Consider the following 22586-nt stretch of genomic DNA (forward strand, 5'->3'; position numbering starts at 1 on the left):
AAAAGAACATGGCAACATGGCTTAGGTTTACAAAGTTGCATCTGAACAAACCACAAGACTTCTGGAACAATGTCCCTTAGACCGACAAGACCATAATGGAGATGTTTGGCCATAATGCAGAAATACCAACTGTCAAACACAGTAGTGCAGGGGTGATGACTTGGGCTTTTCTTGCAGCCACAGGACCTGGACACCTTACAATCATTGAGTCGACCACGAACTCCTCTGTGTACCAAACGTTCTAGAGCAGCGGTCCCCAATCCCCGGGCCTCAGACCGGTACCGGTCCGTGAGTCGCTTGGTACCGGGCCGCGAGAGTTGAGGCTCAGGTGTGAAATGTATGGTTTTCAGGGTTTTTATCGGTTTTCAGCGTTATTTTGTTATCGTTTTTATCGTTAACTCGGTTTTCCTTGGTCTTTTCACGTGTGTTATGAATAAATCTTCTTTTTTCGGTACCGGTACTAGTTTTATTTTGTTGTATTTATCCGCGACACCTTAAAGGCCGGTCCGTGAAAATATTGTCGGGCATAAACCAGTCCGTGGCGCAAAAAAGGTTGGGGACCGCTGTTCTAGAGTAAGATGTGGGGACATTCGTCCAACAGCTAAGTTTTGGCCCAGTTGGGTCATGCAACAGAACAATGATGGGGGTGGCAAAATGGTGCATTAGTTACAGTGGGGCAAAAAAGTATTTAGTCAGCCAGCGATTGTGCAAGTTCCCCCACCTAAAATGATGACAGAGGTCAGTAATTTGCACCAGAGGTACACTTCAACTGTGAGAGACAGAATGTGAAAAAAAAATCCATGAATCCACATGGTAGGATTTGTAAAGAATTTATTCGTAAATCAGGGTGGAAAATAAGTATTTGGTCAATAACAAAAATACAACTCAATACTTTGTAACATAACCTTTGTTGGCAATAACAGAGGTCAAACGTTTACTATAGGTCTTTACCAGGTTTGCACACACAGTAGCTGGTATTTTGGTATTCCTCCATGCAGATCTTCTCGAGAGCAGTGATGTTTTGGGGCTGTCGCCGAGCAACACGGACTTTCAACTCCCGCCACAGATTTTCTATGGGGTTGAGGTCTGGAGACTGGCTAGGCCACTCCAGGACTTTCAAATGCTTCTTACGGAGCCACTCCTTTGTTGCCCGGGCGGTGTGTTTTGGATCATTGTCATGTTGGAAGACCCAGCCTCGTTTCATCTTCAAAGTTCTCACTGATGGAAGGAGGTTTTGGCTCAAAATCTCACGATACATGGCCCCATTCATTCTGTCCTTAACACGGATCAGTCGTCCTGTCCCCTTGGCAGAAAAACAGCCCCATAGCATGATGTTTCCACCCCCATGCTTCACAGTAGGTATGGTGTTCTTGGGATGCAACTCAGTATTCTTCTTCCTCCAAACACGATGAGTTGAGTTTATACCAAAAAGTTCTACTTTGGTTTCATCTGACCACATGACATTCTCCCAATCCTCTGCTGTATCATCCATGTGCTCTCTGGCAAACTTCAGATGGGCCTGGACCAAGGCTGGACTGGGACAAAAAATCGGCCCGGGCATTTTGACTAGAGACCGGCCCACCAGGATAAAGATTGAAAATGTGACGTCATTCAGGGGTAAAACTGCAAAGGATTCTGGGAACTTGTGGCAAGAGGTACTAGCGCACGCAGGCTTTCAATTGAACTCAGTTACACAGCGATAAAAAGAAACACAAAAAATGGCAAGAAGCTGTTGTATTATTAACTGCAACAGCCGGTCGTTTTTTTTAAATCGGATTACATCGTTGAAGAGAAATGTTTTAAGCCATGTTTCCGAAGTAAGAGCCTACGGATGGTCTGGACTCCAGTTCACATGTTAGTCTGCTCCAAGCATTCCCACAAAGGTCAGAGTTTTTAGTCGTTAATACGTCATTTTTCTTAACATAATTGGTGATATAGGTTACAAGCAAGTCTGGCGCTGAACAGAAATTGTCGCACTATGCTCCTTTGTTTATTGTGCATAAATAGTGAATTGTCCTGACACGATATTGCGTTTCGCTTCTGTTATTATGGTACACTGACAAAAACATATACGTTTATTCACAGGATAAAACAGTTTTTTTGTATCACTAATTGTCCAGTGCGATTACAGCATACAGTATTATTGTCACTGCTACATTTCTGTAATGCCTACCAGAAATTATTTCCACTACTAATTAATTACCGTTGAGCTCAAAGGTCCTATTAATAAACAGTTAACGAATGTGTATCTATGAAGACGATTTGTGAGACTGGTAAACTTACCTTTGTTCGTACGATGGTCTTTCGTTCTACACGGTGCATTTCAAGGTCCTGCACCCATCCATCAGTAAACTGTTCCTGGGCTTGTTGCAGTGACCTGAAGTTACTAAACTTCATGAGTGTATGCACTCACTCCAAGAACCGTGTAATTACAAATATGAGCGTGGTGAAAGTTGGGCAGCACGCTAAGGTATTTTGTCCCTCTGTGTGCTCGTAAGGGTCTAACCCTTTCACTGGTTTGATTTTTCCTCGTATCTTTTCTTTGTCTTTTCGTCGAGTCTGTCTTTGTACGAACCGGCATTGTTCTCCTTCGTTTTGTACATTCCTTTTTTGTGCGGCAAAGAAAAACAAGAAGGTACTGGAACCGGAGAATGAACGTTTTGCGGTGCTGCAAATGCTTGCGTTTGATGCGGTACTTGGATTGTTTTGCCACGAGTTCCCGGCATGCAATGCGCGAAAATCACGTGATTGCTAAACAAGGGGGCGGGTGCATTCGGCCTCCTCGGCTGTAATTGGTCCAGCCCAGAGTCGATCATGACCAATTGGCCAATCCAACACCTTTCATTATATATACCCTTCCTAAAAAAAAAAAAAAAAAAAAATCCATCGGCCCATAAAAACAAAAAATCGCCAGCGGCCCACCGGGCAAATGCCCGGTACGCCCGATGGCCAGTCCAGCTATGGCCTGGACGTGCACTGGCTTCAGCAGCGGAACACGTCTGGCACTGCGGGATTTGATTCCCTGCCATTGTAGTGTGTTACTGATGGTGACCTTTGTTACTTTGGTCCCAGCTCTCTGCAGGTCATTCACCAGGTCCCCCCGTGTGGTTCTGGGATCTTTGCTCACCGTTCTCATGATCATTTGATGAGATCTTGCGTGGAGCCCCAGATCGAGGGAGATTATCAGTGGTCTTGTATGTCTTCCATTTTCTGATGATTGCTCCCACAGTAGATTTTTTCACACCAAGCTGCTTGCCTATTGTAGATTCACTCTTCCCAGTCTGGTGCAGGTCTACAATACTTTTCCTGGTGTCCTTCGAAAGCTCTTTGGTCTTGGCCATGGCGGAGTTTGGAGTCTGACTGTTTGAGGCTGTGGACAGGTGTCTTTTATACAGATGATGAGTTCAAACAGGTGCCATTCATACAGGTAACGAGTGGGGGACAGAAAAGCTTCTTACAGAAGACGTTACAGGTCTGTGAGAGCCAGAGATTTTCCATGTTTGAGGTGACCAAATACTTATTTTCCACCCCGATTTACGAATAAATTCTTTACAAATCCTACCATGTGGATTCATGGATTTTTTTTTCACATTCTGTCTCTCACAGTTGAAGTGTACCTCTGGTGCAAATTACTGACCTCTGTCATCATTTTAAGTGGGGGAACTTGCACAATCGGTGGCTGACTAAATACTTTTTTGCCCCACTGTATGTCTGTGAAGGTTCTCAGTCATCCACGTCATCGTAGTCAAAGGAGCTTGCAAAGAAAAGCGTCTGGACTTCTTTAAGTAGCTTGAAGACGTTTCACCTCTCATCCGAGAAGCTTCTTCAGTTCTAAGGTCAAATGGTGGGGAGTCCCAGATATAACCTAGTGGGAGTTTCCCCCCACAGAGGGACAAAAGGACCCCCTGATGATCCTCTAATCGCCTGAGCCAAGGTGTGAAACTGGGTGTGGGTCCCAATCAGCCAGAGTTTCGGGTGTGTTCATTGTGAAACCTGGCCCCATCTTATCATGCGAATTCCTGAGGTCAGATGGCCCAGGATGTGAGTGGGCGTTAAGGCGTCTGGTAAGGGATCTCAAAACTGGATTATAGATGGCAGAGAGTTGGTGTCGTAAACCCCCGCCTCTGTTCAAAGATGGTCGCTCACAGTGGACATAGATGGCTTCTTTCACTCCTCTTTCAAACCATCTGTCCTCTCTGTGTCCTTTATCCTTAAGATGCAGATGGACTGCTGAGTCTTGTCCTGTGGAGGTGGCTCTTCTGTGTTGTGCCATGCGCTTGTGAAGTGGTGCATTAGTTAGCACCCTCACTTCACAGCAAGAAAGGCTTGGATTTGAATGCACATGATGTGGCCTTTCCATGTGGAGTTTGCATACTCTGGGTTTTCCCACAGTCCAAAGACATGCATGTTACATAAACGGGTGATTCTAAACCAGGGGTGGGCAATTCCAGGCCTCGAAGGCCGGTGTCCTGCAGGTTTTAGATCTCACCTTGGGTGAACACACCTGAATCACATGATTAGTTTGTTACCAGGCCTCTGGAGCACTTCAGGACATGTCGAGGAGCTAATTTAGCCATTTAAATCAGCTGTGTTGGTTCAAAGACACATCTAAAACCTGCAGGGACACCGGCCCTCGAGGCCTGGAGTTGCCCACCCCTGTTCTAAACCGTCCGTAGCTGTGAATGTGAGTGTGATTTATTGCCTGTCTCTTTGTGTATAGCTTGTGGTAGACTGGCGACCTGTCCAAGGTGTAACCCACCTATCGCCCACTGACAGCTGGGATCTGTTCCAGTAGAAGACGATGGACAGAACAACGGTGCTGAAATGGCCCTAGTCAAAGTGCAGACCTCAACTCGGTTCAAATGCTGTGGCGAGACCTTAATGGAGCTGTGACATGAACTAATTGTGGTAAACCTCAATAAATGACGATGACAGAATTGCTCCACAATGATGACAGTATGTTACATGACTTAGTTTGAAATGGACCACAAGTTTAGGGTAAATAAAAAGAAAATAGAAATGAACTAAATCCTGACCTTCCAGCATCTCTGTTTATACCAGGAGGAAGATAAATCATTGTTTTTGAGCCATATTCGAGACACACTTGAACCAGTTATAACATATTTATGGATGATTTTCAAAATATCTGTTAAGGGTTTTGAAAAAAAAGTAGACAGGAAGGAGAGATACAGACAAACCCCACTTGGCAAACATGTAATGACTTTCCACCGACGGACCTTTTGCAAACTGTGTTTTCTTGCTTCGAAATCAATAATCAGGTTGAGTGCAAATGAAGCATTTGGTTGGCTAAAATCCATTCGAAGGATGGAATGAGGAACGCCAAGAGAGCTGAGTCAGTTTGAACTGAACTGAGACTCTGTACACATGTTAGTGAGTGTAAGTGTGGCTCTCAACACTGTAAACAAACCCCTCAGCTCTTAACACAGACACACAAACACCCATCCATGTTTGCCAGTGTGTGTGTACACACACACACACACACGCACACACACACACACACACACGCACACACACACACACACACACACACACACGCACACACACACACAGAAACACTGTCGCTGTTGTTGTTGGAAAAGAGCCACGGTCGCTCGGCACACACGGTGAGTGGAGTCAAAAGACAAATAAACATTCAGTCGAGGAGTGGAGCTGGGGAAAAGTATGATAGTGAGCTGTATGTGTGTGTGTGAGAGAGAGGGAGTGTTTTTGTGAGCATTAAGCTGATGGCTATCAAAATCTGCTGATTTGATCAGTATTCCAGAGAGAAAGAGACAGAGGGAGTGTGGGTGAGGAAGGTAGTGAGGGGCGGTGGTCGCTCGTTGGTGGGGACTCATTAGAGAGCCAAACCTCATTTAGACAAACATTAACACACATACACACACACGTACACACAAACATGCACTTGATCACGCACAGTTAAGAGCCTGACCATGACGAAAAGTGTGTTTTCATATTGAATTACTTCCAAAGCTCCGAAGGCAAAAACACACAGTTGAGGGGTTGAAACAACACTGGGGCAGGACGGCTGGTAAACTGACCTCGCTCCAAACCAGCATGGTACCGAAGATTACTTGGAGACCGTCGAAGAAATTGTCTCCTATGATGATGACAGTAGCACCTCCCGTAGTCCAGCCCTCACTGGGACTAATGGCTTTAATGCAGGGCGCTGCTCCTGGAGCATATAGATGAGAGCATGATTAGATCCATGAGTAAAAGGGTGAAAAAAAAGAATTAGGTACTTTTGGTATTTAACATGCATCTACAATAAACTGCAGCTGAAAAAGACATGAAATATTAACTATATTGCTATTGTAAAAAAACACAAATCAGTCTGCAAACTGGAGGGGAAATCTGGCTTGAAGCGTTTTCATCCCTGTTGCATCTGCACCTCATAATTCATCCTGCTGCACCCGCGGATTCTGGCTGTGTTCCAGATCATCACACTTATTCACTGAAAACACTGCAGATTCAAAGACTGAGTCCTTTTTCAATGGGTCCTTGTGCAAAAAAGAAGGGTTTCCCCTTGTAAATAATTCTGCTGAGTAAAATGATAAACACAGGAAACGAGTGCTGAAGTATCAAGTAAAGTCTTTGGGTTCTCTTCACTTCAGTTTCAACCATTATTTATGTTTCTGAAGAAGTGTTTGAGTGGGAAAGAATAGACTGTCATAATAATAGAATTTAACCAAAATTTTAAAAGAAATCACTGAAAGCTCTGAACCAACAGCAGTTAGTTTACTATTTACTCCTGGTAAAAAAGAGATTTATTTAAATGACTTGTACAAAAAACCCCAAAAACAGAAGCTCACTTCTTGTTTCACTGTGTAATTTTCCATTATCGTTGATTGAAGGTAGTTTAAAAGCATCATTTGGACGCAATCTGTATTGGTGTGTTTACAGTTTGTTGATCCCAAAGCTTGACTGGCACGAGATTAGGACAGTTCATTTCTGAAACTAATGATCTTACATGGATAAAAGCACACACAGACGGTTTGGTGTGCATCACATGACTTCAAACATAATGGATACAGTCAGCTTATGTCACTTCAATATGACAGAGTATTGTGTGTTTAAGCTCATGTGATCTAATCCTATATCATAACAACAAAAACCCGTCTGTCAAAAACCAGCTCTCATCTCAGTGTAAGTGTTTGTGTGTGATTATCAGTATGCAGCTGAATTACAACAACACCCCTTAGTCTGGGTTTGAGTATGAAAAAAAGCATAATGATATTAGACCGATACACACACACTGACACACACAGAAAGCACCACACCATGCAATGTGTGTGTGTAGTGAGTTGGATTAGCCAGATGGAGGGGCAGGAATCACCTGATAGGATTAAACCATCAACCATCTGGTGGCCATGCTGCTTATGCTCTCAGACACACACACACACGTGCTTGCATGCATGCACACACACTCCTTACCGTGTTCTAGGTAAGACGGCGTCCCCTCCACAGGATCGAGCCTGCGGGCCCGTCGACCGTGTTTGGAGTTGTTGTGAACGAACATGTTATCAGAGACCGACAGGACGTGTCCCTCCACGCTCACTGTCGTTGATACGACCACCTGGAGAGAGGTAAGAGGGTGAGTGGCAGAGAGAGTTGGGTGGACAATTGAGAAAATAAGGTGATTAACAAGGAGAGGATTGGGGAACAAGGTGGAAAAGGTGGACATAAAAAATGGGTAGGGGTGGGAAAGGAGGTAGGCAGGGAGGGAGGGAGGGAGCGGGGAAAGAGAAAGAAAAGAAAAAGAAAAAAGAAAAGAAAAAATGAGGAATTATAAAGTCGGGGGTCGAGGGATCATCGCAGGGAGGAGTTAAAAGCATGAAACTGTGAAAAGCTCTTTAAATGTAACCTGTTATCACTGCTATTACCAGCACCCTCAACACACACTAAGTCACTGTACACTCTGTGTGTGTGTGTGTGTGTGTGTGTCCTCCTCTGTCCAATAGTTCCTGATGGGTCCGGCCCTTAATTATCTCCCAGGGAAACAGAGCTGTCTTTTCTGGTTCCACTACAATAGAGCTGCACAATTAGAGGCACAGATACCGTCACACACTTGGTGCTGGATGACTCTCTCCATCCCATCTCACTCTCACACACACAAGTCTGTACACAAGAGAGCACGCCACACACACACACACACACACGCACGCACGCACGCACGCACGCACGCACGCACGCACACACGCACGCACGCACGCACACACACACACACACACACTCCCATACTCATGTGCCACGGTAATAAATCTATCAGTATCTCCTGGGCGTCCAGTTTCTCTATTCATGCTCAAGTGGTGTCTTCCTGATTGTGTTGTGGCCTTTAGATAAGGAAATAATACTGAGTGCACTGCCTGAAATCTTATTCACAACCTTCTTTCTTTCTCTCTTGATACAGTGTCACAGGCAATGCATTTGCGTGCTGTGTCTCTGTCACTCGTGGTCCCTCAGGTTTGCAGTATGCCGATGCATACTGGGAATGTTAGACTGATAATAAAAATGGGATTTTTCAGTTGCTTCTTCCATATTCTATTTATACGCCCATTTTTCTCACTGCTTACCCAGCTTATGGTCCTGGGCAGCTGGAGCTATCCCAGCTGACACAGGGTGAGAGGTGGGGGACACCCTGGACCCCCATCTCTGTCCCAGCCTCACCTGTCAGACTGCATAATCTCTTTCTTTTTGGTTGCCATGATTTTTTTTTTTAGCATCTTTCTTTTATCATTGCCAATTTGTGGCCTATCTCTCCCTCTCTCTTACACACACACACTGCTTGGCTCTCTTACCCTCTCCCCTCTATACCCCTGCATTGTGTGTATATTTATGCTCCAACTACTCAGGGTCAGGATCTCATGTTTCCTGTACAGGCGCTGATAGCTTATTTACTTACACAGAAACACACGCATACACACATTCCTGCGTATATGTGTTGCAGCAGCCATGCATTTGTGTCATTATGTGGTATGTCCACAGGAGACAAAGGGAAGGGCGAGAATGAGAGAAAAAAGACAGCGAGGTATAGAGAGAAGCCTCGACAAAAGAAAATGAGGAATGAATTACGAGAGTGAAGAAAATCTTGCGGTTTGTACCTGGAACCTCCTCATGTCTCTCGGGTTTCCTGCATTCTTCAAACAGTTCTGGTTGCACTTGAGGAAAAACTTGAGGAAAAATCTGTGGAGACAAAGAGGATAAGGCCATATTTGAGGTTAACAGCTTGACAATAGACCAGAGTGAAGACTGCTTTCCTCCAGAATGCGAGCTCAGGCCCAGTGCAGACACATCCACATAAACAGAGAGAGAAATTAATATTTCATACTGTGTGAAAGTCAAAATGAATTTCCTTGTGGAATTTGCTTGCAGATGTAAGGAACTTTTTTTGTTCCTAAATCCACAGCAGCTTCTTTGAAAAGTCCACAAAAAGACAGCGGATGAGCACATGAGAAGGGAAGTTTTATAGTATTGTAGCAAAACTGCAGAAACTACGTGACTGTGAGGAAATCATAAGTTTGACCTTAAGTTTTACACTTTTTGTGAATTTCGGCTCTCAAAATTCCCGCTGTTTCTGTGTTTCCATAAGTCACGAAAAAGCATAAATCCAGTTAGTGTTAAAGATAATAAGCAACTGTATATTTCTGCAAAACTTAAGATTCAGGATCTACTTTCTTAACATTAACCCTGATGTCAAGCCATTAAAAAGTGGAGCTATGTTGACATTAGGTGTTTGAAATGGGACCATATGTCATGAATCTATATTACAGAATAAATCAAACACACAGATGGCCATCAACGGCAAACAAACACATCCAGGTTGTGTTTTGTTGTGAGCCAGCTGGCCAGCCTGGCAGAAGCAACAAGGCACACTTGCACAGAAAAACACAAACACCCACACATGTTCATGTTTGCATGTGTATTTGTGTTACATCTGTGCTCCTCACAGCTCAACAAAAGCAATACCCCATCACACAGCCTCAAACACAAAGAAGACCGCCACTTCCCTTCCTCTGCACTCATGCAAAACCTTTTACTTTGCAAATATATTTTGTGTTAATAAACAGCAGATGATTGTCTTCAGTTTCACTTTAATCCGGGAGGAATTTCTTTACAGAAACAAAGAAATGAGATCAAACAGCGTTACTAGCCTAGGATGAAAACCTAAAGCACCACATGAAAATTGTAACACAATCCAATACAATATTTTTTACATTAACCATATTTGCCATTTCAAAGGTCTACAGGACTATTTACACAAACTACAGCCCTCCAACACAAGATATTTAAAGATAAGATTGAAAAAGACACCTCTATATCTCAGAAAATTATTGAATATAATACTATACTATCCTATACTATAACTCCATTATAACATTAAGATTGCAGAGCTATTGCATTATGTTAGATTTCATGAAAATATGTCTGTATTATCTCCATTCCCTGGTGGCTGAGCCCGAAGCTCTGCTGTTCAAGAGGTGACAGCCCTTGAATTGGACCACCAGAACAAAGCAGAGGCATGAGCGTGCGCGTGTGTGTGCGCGCAAACATGTAGTCCACATGCGAGTGTGTGTGTGTGACGGTGCAGCACAGCCTAGTGGCAGGTCTGAGTGTAGAACTCTGCATTAACGAGCTCAAGCTTCATTAGAACACCGGCGCTGGGATTCTGCATACCTAATTATCTTGACCCTTAACCTCCGGGTGACAGCCTATCACAGCGGAGGACAGCCACGGTGACCCCTGCTGACCTCCCACTGTCTAGTCCTTCTCACAACACTAGCATAGCGTTAACATGAGCGCCTCAGCTGACCCTGTGCTGTAGATCTCTGCGTAAAGGAGGCGACTGGGAGGCTTACACACTTCCCCGCTCATCTGTCTGATATACTAAAAAAAAAAAAAAAAAAAAACGCAATAATTTACAAGTAAAAGACCTAAATTTCAAAGACTGAAAATAATATGGATTCAAACAAAAAAGAAACCCAATGGGAAAGAGAAAAAAATTCATCTTTATAGTGTAAAACTATAAGCATTTTATTAATGTAACTCTTGCAAATGATGCTGTAATTGAAACGTCTGCTTCTGGAAACGGTAATTTAAACATAATTTGCTTCTACAATGTTGTATAACATACATATAAGATAAAAAGTATAATAAAGGACAAAATATTAAAATAAAGACTGTGGAGTTGTTCAAAAGCACTGATCTGATGGAAGAGTATATAACGCAGATCTTACCAAGAATATCATCTCTACACATCTAGTTTTAATGCTGTCTTGGTTTTTAGTCAACACAAATATATAAGTGATATGAATTATTTATAAGTTTTTAAGAGTTTCAGACAATAGAAAAGCAGATACAATGAATTCGGGAGACACAACACAAGGTTGGATTCTCATAATCAAATGCATGTGTCTTACTCTGATAGTTAAAACAAACTGAATGGATTTTACATGCACTGTCACTGTGGTCTCATCTATAACCATAACCACAAACAACATTGTTTAAATTGCTTTAAATGTAAAAATAAACCTTGCTTTGACCTCAATGTTATCTCTGTGTAAAGTTTAGACACCATGAGTGATTTTCCCACTGCTGGTGTGAAGGGTATTACACTTTGCTACACGTATGCATCCAAGCTGGCAGTGAACTTTACAGTTCTGACTATGTGTCCCATCTCAATCAATGCATTTTCGTGCTCCATGTTTGACTTCCTCTTTTCTTTTTCTCGCTCTTGACATAATCTCTCATTCAAGCTGGCATTAGTCGAGAATAAATAACAAGGCAGGGTCTGTCGAATTAAGTTGATTTTATATATTAAATAAATTTATCGCGGACCTTACAGCCTTCTTTCGTAAGCGTATGTTTTTTCCTTAATGAATAAAACATAAGCAGGCTGTTGGGAACGATCAGAAGACTTCCAAGTATGAATATGGAACCATTTTATAAATGAGCCCTAGAAGTTCACTGAGGAAGGTGTGTATTCCTGGGGGTTTGGGCTTCTAGTCTACTCTTTCACTTTCCCACAGTGTCCAGCTCAATTCTGTCATCATTACTCAAGTTCAGTCATCTTCTTACCCAGCCTCTGTGAGCCAATCAGGCTGTTTCATATACTCTCCTGTCATTCTGCCTTTTAGACTCTTGCATCCTGCCTCCTCCATCTCCACCTCACACTGGTCGGTGAGAGAGCTGCCATCACCAGCAACTAGTCTCCACAGTGTCCTAACATACCTCCTATCATCCTGCCATTGCTGAGACTCTGCTATGTTATATGTCCCAGTTCATTAAATCGTTAGTAAACTGGGACTTAGCTGACTTTTGCAGCTGACTTTTACAACAAGCCGTTGACGCACTTGTATGTTGCATCGATAAAATGGAAGGCAGAAATAAAACCTCAGCAAGGCACTCCTCTACAGCGCAACAGGACTCCTTTAGGTGCTCTGAGTAAATGAACTTCTTTATTTCTATTTCTGCTCTGCAGCTACTGTAACAATATTTCTGCTGCAGGCTCTTCTTGCTGCTTTCTCTGTTGCTGCTCTACTGAGAAAGATAGGAACGGTTTAAACATCACCTTAATAATCACCACATCAGTATTACAGCAATAATTCCCCCCTCTCAGTGCATTCCTTCTATCACTGGCTCAGCTTATTGGTGATCTCATTATTTTTCATATTTCCATCTTCCACTCGACTCTGTCCTTTTCCGGTGTGAGTGTTTTCTCTCATTGACTGTCAAAAGTACATATTCTACATTTTAATGCAGTATGGGAGCGATCCTCTCTCCCCTTCACTTGACCCCATCTGGCCTAATCAACTGTGCTACAAAGAGACCCTGCAGCAACACGCACACACACACGCACAGAGACATCTTGTGTGAATTGATTGGCTGGTCCAGTCGCTGGTCGTTAAGAGGCCTCCAATTAAAATGGGCAATTATAAGGGTCTGAGTGATTGTGGGGGAGGGGAGAGCGCTCCCCTTCCCTCCGCTACTGCTCTCCCTCTTTGAGGCCCGATCATGTTCAAGTGATAACGGCGCTGTTGACCTTTGCTGCTATATTGTGAGTACCACACTCACAGAGTTGACCTGACACCAGTCCTGCCTGCTACACACACACACACACACACACACACACACACACACACACACACACACACACACACACACACACACACACACACACACATGCACACACAGCTCTTCAGTGTTGGAGTCAGGGGGAGCAGTAATTTAAACTAATAAAAGAAGAAAGACAAAAACATTAACATGCAAAAGTAATACTGTCTTATACACTTGTGATTTTTCATTATAGAGTCAGAGTGTGGATGAAGACATAGGTGCAAAAGACTACAATATCCAGTGTATACAGGATAATCTCTGTGTTTCTCATCTTCAGTATTCAGGGAGAGCTTGCAGCTGAATGCTAGCTTTACTAAGGTATTCTTAACCATGCAAGACTCTGCAACAGGAGAGCACTTTTTTTAGTGTGTTTGTTTTATAAACTTAAATATAAAAGATGTTGCTGGGTTGTTAGCATGCTATATTGTTAATACTGATGCTACTAAAACAAAGTGCTAGGCAACCGTAAAATATAATCAGCCAGATTATATAAACAATCAACTATCTCTATTTTTGCCAGCTTAAATTACCCTTGTAAGAATTATTTTCAATATTATGAGACGTCAAAGTGTGAATAATGGGTAGAATATGGTTCTCCTTTGGCAGTGCATTGGCAGGGTGCTATAGACAGCCCGTCTACCTGCAGAGAACGTCTGCTGCCTGTTGGAGGCAGTTTCCAATGTATGTGGTGCGACCTGTCTGTGGGCTGCTCTAGCTTGTGCTGTTGTTGTTCTGTCAGCCAGCTGCAGAAAAGAATGAAGTTATAACATACAAAATGAAAAGCTGAAGCTCTCTTCTCTTTTGCGGTCCACTGATCAGCGTTGGAACAACACACAGTCGAGCTGTTGCTGCTGGGTTTTTGAAGGACTGCACAGGAACCTAACGTCCAAACGGACACATAAAACGAGCACAAGCAGGCAGATGGTCTCATTTTCAGTTGTTTTTTTTTCTTTCACTTCCTGTTTGGTTAGCAAAAAACTGTTAAGTTAGGGTTAAAATACACCCTTTTAGACTGTTAAAAAAAACGAATCATTTAATGTGAAAAGGTAACTACAGCTGCTCGTACCAGCACTGTTGGGAAGTTATCTGAGGGTGGACAGGTTTATCACTACTGCACTGTACTGCGTTGGTTGTAGTAATATAGCAAACAACAGTTGGATGCTGTTATTTTTTGTTAGCTATAGTGTAGTGGTGAACAGCACAGCAGCATCCATTATTCAGGGGCTGAGATGGCAATTATGGCTCAGAGCACAACTGACATTAATATTTAATATGTAGGGCTAACACAGACCTGAACAGAGAGACAGGAAGTGACAGAGAGAGGGGATGGAGAGATGGCTGAATGCAGAGAGAGAGAGAGAGAAACAGTGATGATGAGGAGGAAGAGGAGGAGGAGGAGGGGAGGAGTGTGTGAAGGGGAAACAAATGGAAAAGAGAATCGGGAAAGAGGATTATGGGAGTTTGTTTCGACCACTCTCCCATCATTTAAATAGTTACAATACCAACGGGGCAAGGGTGACATCTGGGGGAATTCCAGCTTTGTGTGTATGTGTGAAGAAGATCGTGAGCGTCTAAGACTGAATCTCTGTGTCCGTTTTATTCCCAGAAGACCTGGTGTGCTACCGAGCCAAGAATAACGATGCTGCCTTGGAAGAGAAAGAAAACAGACACACACACAGACACACACACGGTATTCTGAGTTGTTGCTGACAGGTGGAGAAATTGCAGTGAGTCAGTTTGTGCAGACAAACTGAACAACAGATCAGTGCTTTAGCTTCTCCTGCCTCCTGTGTCTCTTCTCTGTCTCACTGCTTTCTTTAGATATCTTGTTTTACCTAGCTGCCAAGTTTCCTGGCAAAGCTTTCTGACAGAATGATATTCACTTTCTCCGTCTGCGTGTGTGTGCGAAGCAACTCGTAAATGTATGTGTACCGATCGTAACAGCCAAATAATTGATCATTTTCTGCACAAAGTGAGGGACCAGTTGCAAAAAATACAAAAAAATGAAGCACAAGTTCATGCTATCGCTATATGCGGCGCATTAGTGACCGGCCTTTAAATGTGCTTTATTCTCATTTGTCAGTAGCTAATCTGCAGCTAATATGAGTAGTGAGAGTTTCCCTCTCAGTCTGTTGATCTTTCACAGAGATCAACTTCCTGTTTCCTGTTTACATTGTGAGTTTGTTATTGTTTAATGTGATGACATCAGATAGCACTGCTGGGCCCCGTGCCTGCTATCTGAGTATTCGGTAGGAAAAACAAGGACATAAAATCCTATTAGGCAATCTGTTCGGCTGTTACTGCAGTCATAATGTGATAATATATTGCTTCCTGTTGGAGGAATGCTTGTTTTACTTTGCTGTGGTTTTATCTTGCTCAGGGGCACTTCAGCAGATTAAACAGGTGCTGATACAGGGCTCAGTGCTATAATCCACAGATTTCAGTTCAAATCTCTTTAAATGTTTACATCCACTTTGACTTACAGGTTGGAGGAGTGGTAATTAAAGGCAGTTAGTATTTTAAATGCTGATAAGTTGTCTTAAATGGATTAGAGAGACTAATATGATGCAGAAATGTAAGGAAATCAGAAGGATCTGAGTTGGAGGGAAGATGTATTTTGGTTGGTTCACTAATATGTGAGTTTTGTGAAGTCTTGCCTAACACAAAGCTGATAATCTTCATATTGTGCTTTCTACATGCAGTTACAAAATCTAACAAGCAAAGTTTAATAATTTGTCCACGAAGTGCAAAGAGCGTTTCTGCTGATTTTCACACAAACTGAAGACATCTCTTATTGAAGATAACGAAACAGGAACCTGGTTGAAAATGAACAACAGAGGGCTAATGTGTGTTTCCATTTGCTTTGCAACAACGCACTGTGCATCTCTCTATACACGTCAGGCACATTTACCGTATTAAGTAACTTTTGTAGCTAAGATGTCCAAATGCAAAACACTCAGGGCCATGGGTGAGCGGTGCTGAACGTAACTCGAGTGTGAGAGTGGAGGAAAAAGAGCAGAGCGGCTGAGCAACATTCAAAACGTGTGGGGCGGGTGCAGGGGTGGGTGGGAGAAGAGCAAAATGGAGTGCGGAAGAAAGAAAAAAGGCAGCGGAGGAGGGAGCGAGGGGGCTGGGGAGGAGGGAGGAAATGCATGGGAGAGGGAAAGAGAGTTATGCGAGGGAACAAGACTTAAGAGAGCCGAGCGAAGCAGAGTTATTTTACATAATGATGGTTGATATGCACAGAGGTAATTGATAGCTGAGCTGCAGCCCAAAAAACACCCAGCTAGCTGTCAATCACGGCTCATCTCCCTGGAGATATGCTAATGATGATGATGATGAGGGCTTAGCTTCATATTGCTATCATTACTATTAATGCTGTCATTGTTGTCATCTCTGCATATTTAAATGACAGCGCAGGCCAGTGTGGTGATAGCCAGTGTGCATGATGTCTGTGAGAAAGGGCTCGTAATGTCTGCAGGGCTGAGATAGACTGAGAATTAATAACTTGCACGGCGTACTTACTTTGCACTCATTCAGACCTGTATAAGTGTCATTACATCATTGTTGCATGTAAGGGTGACACTGATGTCATCAGTTTATGACAAGGCAGCGCAGAGCGATGCACAGCCCAGTAATGCATTACAAATGCTGCGATACGTCGATCCAGCGCCGGTTTACTGGAGGTTAACGGTCAAAATTATACAGAGGTTTAGGAGAACCTCCAGTGTGTTTGTGTCTCTGAGTCAGTGAACGACTGAGAAGAGAAGACGACTCATAAACTGCAAATCCTGTTCAGACAAATGGCAGAAGATGAGACATTCATGACCGGTCAGCCAGACAAGTTGTAAACAGGCCAACTGATAAGCTACATGAAAGTGAAACTGCTTCATTTGGAGTCTAACAACGGAAAGTGGTCACGATCAGATCTAAGGTCCATGCAAGCATGTTCTCTCCATGTCTCTCTGTCTTAGTCCAAAACTGCCATCCTGCCTAGGGTGCACTCCACTTCTTGGCCTTTGACAGTTAAGATAGAGTCCAGCTGACCCTGAATCAGATAGGTGGAAGGAAAAATGATGTCATGTGTTTCAAACACACACAGGATCTGCTCTCAGTCAGGAAACCTGTTGGTGATGATACTGCATTCTGTATGATGAACCTGTATGACGCTACTTAGATGACAACAGTTTATTATCACTGGAGAGATATTTAATAAGAATATGAATTCGATACCAAAATTAGGCAAACATATTGAAATTATCAGGGTTTATGCTTCAAAGTCAGCAATTTGTCTTGTTTTTCTATGTGTGTGTTGACTATGGCCCCATAAGAGTGTGAGATTAGTACTACATAAACACAGTCTGAGGAGCTACATAAATACAATATACTCTGCCGCATAAAAAAACAAGCTGTGCTGTGTGAAAAAATCTTTAACATTTCAGCATCTTAAGATTTCTTTAACGACTGAGGCCGCGGCCGTTTTGAAAACCTCACTGATATAAAAATGATCCCAGACATTCATTGCCGGGGTTACTTGTATGCACTTGAAGAGATTAGTGGCTTTTGGTGTTATTAACTTTGTTAAATACTTGAACAAAAACGACGCTACTGGCTCTCTGATGCTGCTCTACAGTTAGAGGCCATGATAAGATTAAATTACAACATCATTACAAATGCCGTCAGAGGTCCGACTCACCAGAGGGAGAGAAAAGAGGGGAGAAACAAGGGAGAACAGCAAAGAGGTAAAGGCAAAGATGAGGGGCTAGACAGACAGAGGGAGGAGGTTACTGTGGTGTATATTTTAAAGGCTGAAGGCAAACTGTTGAATTATAGATGAGTGAGATTGATTTGTGAGAGGCAGAGGAGGAGGGGGAAAAAAAGGAGAGAAAAAGGTGGAAGGAGGGACAGAGGAGAAGGGGGGAGGCAAGAGTTGTGGGGAGCAAGCAGCTAAAGGATCGCTCGCTCTGGGCCAAACATGTACAGTATGCACACACAAACACACACATGCGTGCGCGGGAGCGCAGGCACAGACAGCTTACCTCAAATCGAACTGAAGCTCAGGCTCTCTGTGCTTTTTACTCTTTTTACTCTTTTTTCTCTCACACAGACACACACACATAAAGTTTATCAGCACCACCAAAGAAAAACACACACGTAGATACACCCTCCGTTCGGTGATTACCTACTAACAAGACAACAGCGCCAGTGTGCCGCGGGGGTTTCAGCAGATGAACTAAACTTGTGGGGCTGTTTTTGAGTGAGCGTCTGTTCCTTTGTCATTGCTCTTAGAAATAATTCATGGATTGTGTCGGAGGGGGGCTGGGATTGTGGGTGGGGGGTACGAAAAGGAACAGAGGGCAGGAAGAGAGCGATGAAGGAAGTGATATTGACAGGAACCTCTTCTTCCTCTCTCCTCCTGTCTCCTCCTCTCTCCATCAGTCAGTCACTCAAACACACACACAGCTTCACTGTCAGTAAAAATGCATCTCTTGCCTACTTAGAGATTTCTGAGATATGATGGTAATGATTGAGGGGACGTTGATAAGTTTCTTCTCCACGCAGATGTATGATGCATGCATGTGTTGCTCCAAGCTGGACTTGCTTGGTCCGTCTTCAATAAATTCAACATTTATGTTTCATGACCTCTTGTTTTCACACAAATGGGAACACAGCAAGGTAAAGTGTTACAAAGTTGCCATAGTTTAAACTCAAACCTTTCATGTACAGTAGATAAAGAACCAGAAAACACTTGCATGAAGTGATTCTTTATTTAATTATTCAATTTGCTCTAATGGATTGAAAGACCTTAAGCCTTCTGTATGTGTTTACCTTTTTTGTGTACAGGTGTGGGCAAACATGAGCACACATTTCATTAAAAACTATGAATTATCATTTGTTTAATATCAGGAGGAATGAGGGTGATAGAGTTAGGTCCATACGTTTTGGGGGAATCACAGTTTTTCTGATCGAGATGTGACTAAAGTGTCGAACCTCAGCTTCAATTCAAGTGGTGTTACAAAAGTACTGCATTAACTTTTATGATTTACACCCATTTAAATGCATAGATCCCCATTTTGAGAGGATCAAAAGTAATCAGACAATTGACTGACATCTATTTGGTAGCACTCAAAATACAAAGTCTTCTCTGCAATTGACAGAGGCCTCACTTCTACTTAGGTTTATTTTGTTTTCGAGCCTATCAGAGACATATAAAAGCAGCCAACATCAACAATTTGGTTCATTCTTTAAAAAAAAAGAATACACTGGCCAGCTTAGCAGCATAAAAAGATCTGAGAGGCCACAGAAGACACATAGAGTGCAGGATGGTAGATCCATTTCCAGGGTTAAGAAACCTTCTAACATTTAACACTCTCAAGGTAGGAGTGTCATTGTACAAGTGTCCAAGTGAGAGATGCCTTCATACATGAAAATACAGAAGGTTTACAACAATGTGCAAACCACTGGTTACACTCAGGAACAAGAAGGCCGGATTAGAGCTTGAACATTTCTGGAAATAATTTTTGGGAAGATGACACCAAGATGAACTTGGACCAGAATAATTAGAGGAAGAAAGTATGCAGAAGGAGCAAAAAAAAAAAGGATCTTGATATGAAGTATACCACATCATCTGTCAACCATGGTGGATGCGGTGGAAGCACTGGCATTTATTGATGATGTGACTGCTGATAGTAGTAGGAGGATGAACTGTGAAGCATACAGGGCTGTGCTCTCTCCTCAGATTCAGGAAAATACTGCAAAACATTCCTTCAACTGTATACAACTGTATATAAAAGAAGCATGTTGTATAAGATGTACAGTACTGTAAATAAAATATAAAATAATCTTTAACTCGTTAAGTGCCACTTGGTATATTCTTGTGCCGCTTCAGCACTTATGCACATGTATGTGGTTTTTTTTTTGTTTTTGTTTTTTTAGATATTTAGTATATTTAAAGGGATGTTTTTTTTTATTTAGTCACAACATCTTGGAATTATTATTTAATTTAAGTTGCTATCTCTCTGGCTGGAGTCTGATCTGAGCACTCACTGTCCACTCGGGCTGCCACTTTAACATTATGTGCTACAAATTGCTTCAGCTTCTGTCTTTGCATCTGGTGTCTCCTTTAATAATGCCTTTGGCTCTAAATATACAGAGAGGCAAGGAAACAAAACAAAAAGTCACAGCTCATTCCAGTCATGCTAATGTTGTGAAAGGGTATATTTAAATCCAAACCACATCTTTTTCTAAACCTAACCAAGCAGTTCTTTTGTGCCTACACCTAACCACGACCAAAAGCGAAAGTAAAAAGCAAGTGAAAATCTATAAAAAAATAACCTCACAAAAAGAACTTCTGGGTGAAAAACACAAGAAAAACACCCGAATTCCCAATATAAGGGTGTTACCACTAATATCGGTGTCCTTCACTTGGTTACTCCTTTCATATAAAGGATTGAGATCATTATTTTTCATGGTATTCACCTAAAGTTTTGACTGTGAGAGCTTTTACTTTGGCGGGACAACAGCCTAAAGATTACTTTGGGACTTTTCTGAGAAAAGTGAGCAGTGAAGGGTGAAAGAAAGGATGCGAGAAAAGATACAGAAGAGAGAAATGAGGACGAGAAAGAAAAAGGAGAAGGTGAGGGAAATGTTTAGGGCAAGTTAGAGCATTTAACTCCCGCTACGTTTGTCAAACAAATTAAATACTGTCAAGGTTCCTCACCTGTGCGTGCACCCACCCACACACACACACACACACACAGACACACACACACACATATATATAAACTGCCCGTGTGGCACGCATATGGCTCACCCTGGTCCAAATAAGGAAATATGCATACATTACCATAACTGATGTTCGAACCACTCCATTTAATATGCTAATTCACTGAAATATTACTGAGCGCCGTCTGTTGTGAATGAATAAATTTGAATTGCAATTAGAATAATCCTTTATAATTAATGAAAACTGTCAATTTTGGTTCAGAAGTAATTTGATTAACGGGTTGATGGGGCTCCAATTAAGTAGAGGATGAGGAGGAGCAGAGAGGAGGATGAAGAGAAGAAAGGCGACAAGCTCTTCAGATAATCGCTTCCTTTTCATGTGTAATGAGAGATTAAGCCGAAATCTCTCAGCGTTCCTTTAAAGCTACAAAGCGGGAAAACTAACAGGGAATTTCCCTTACCTTTGAGGGAAGGGAGCATTAAAACAAAAAAATGAGAGGCGAAAGAGAGCGGAGGTGGTCAGAGCCACAGTTTTTATCATTATGAATGTTCAGTCAACAAGACGCACTGAAAAGAACCTATATAATTTTTAATTTAATAATGCTCATGTGTTTCATATAGCTGTGTTATTCCTGCCACAGTAATGGTGTCGTTAGCTTTCTAATTCACAAGCACCTCCTACCACCACTAATTAACCACATCCATGTTGCTGTTATTAGCTAATTACAAGACTGGACACATGCCCAGCTAATTAAAGCTATTAAGTGTGTGTCCCTATGTGTGTGTGTGTGTGTGTGTGTAGAGGAGAGTATGTATATTAAGGCATCTCATGAGTTAATGCTATAATGACAGTCTATAACGGAGACCTGCATTGCAACAAACCATCTGACACGCCCCCCCGCTCTCTCAGTACAAAAACACTGCTGCTCCCTCTACTCCCAAATCAATAGCCAAGGTCATTATGTGCAGCTGAATCATATGTTTCACTAAAGTTGCTGCGTGTTAATAATATTTCAACAGAGTTGCAGGAAAAAGCTTCTAATTTAGCTCGTTTAGTCAACACTGTCATCCATCATGGTGAGAACACAAAAGACGCCCCTGACTCTCTGCTGTTTTTCTTTCTTTTTTGCTTTTTATTCTTATTTTCTTTCCTCCACAGCACCTCTTCTGCTCTATATTCATTTTTACTGATTTTCCTTCCCCCCTTTTCCCCCTCCAATCACTTCATCCTCTTCTCCTGGCTTCGCTGACCCTTTCCTTTCCTCCTCCTTTCCTTCCTTTCCTTTCATTACAGGAACATGTTTTTCTTCATTTGAGCTCTCTAATCCTCTCTTTATACATCTGAATATTCATGAGATTGTTTTGTTTTGAATATTCAAGAACCAATTAACATGCTGTGTATGAATAATTAATACTTATTATTTTCTCCCTTTTAAATTTTTAATAATTAAAATCTATAAATCTGAAAACAAAGAGGCTCATTTTCACCTTCTGTGTGCTTACGTGTGTGTATGTTGGTGTGTGTGTGTGTTGGTGTGTGTGTTTGTGTGTCTGTGCACACGTCATGCTGACAGACTATTTAACAACAGCTCAGGAACTCTTTCTTTTATCTGCCAGCAGTCTATCCTCCTGCCACACAACCAGAGTGTGTGTGCACAAGCATGTGTAAGTGTGTGTGTGTGTTCACACTCATGAATAAATGAACTTGTTAAAGAGAGATGAAGGGGAAG

The 22586-nt window shown here is 42.3% G+C and overlaps 1 protein-coding gene across 6 annotated transcripts in view; it reads right to left on the reverse strand.

Annotated features, from left to right (window-relative positions):
• The window catches only part of LOC113030084 (transcription factor COE1-like), a 90644-nt gene that overhangs the window by 24630 nt on the left and 43428 nt on the right, over nucleotides 1-22586 (reverse strand). For all 6 annotated transcript variants that reach the window (XM_026181178.1, XM_026181175.1, XM_026181177.1 and 3 more), the window contains exons 7-9: nucleotides 9120-9201; nucleotides 7453-7594; nucleotides 6060-6193 (exon numbers count right to left, since the gene is read on the reverse strand). In XM_026181178.1, coding sequence (XP_026036963.1) covers nucleotides 6060-6193; nucleotides 7453-7594; nucleotides 9120-9201 — 358 coding nt within the window. The remainder of the gene's footprint in view (nucleotides 1-6059; nucleotides 6194-7452; nucleotides 7595-9119; nucleotides 9202-22586) is intronic.

Source organism: Astatotilapia calliptera, chromosome 10, assembly GCF_900246225.1.
Source record: "Astatotilapia calliptera chromosome 10, fAstCal1.2, whole genome shotgun sequence".
Taxonomy (NCBI): domain Eukaryota; kingdom Metazoa; phylum Chordata; class Actinopteri; order Cichliformes; family Cichlidae; genus Astatotilapia; species Astatotilapia calliptera.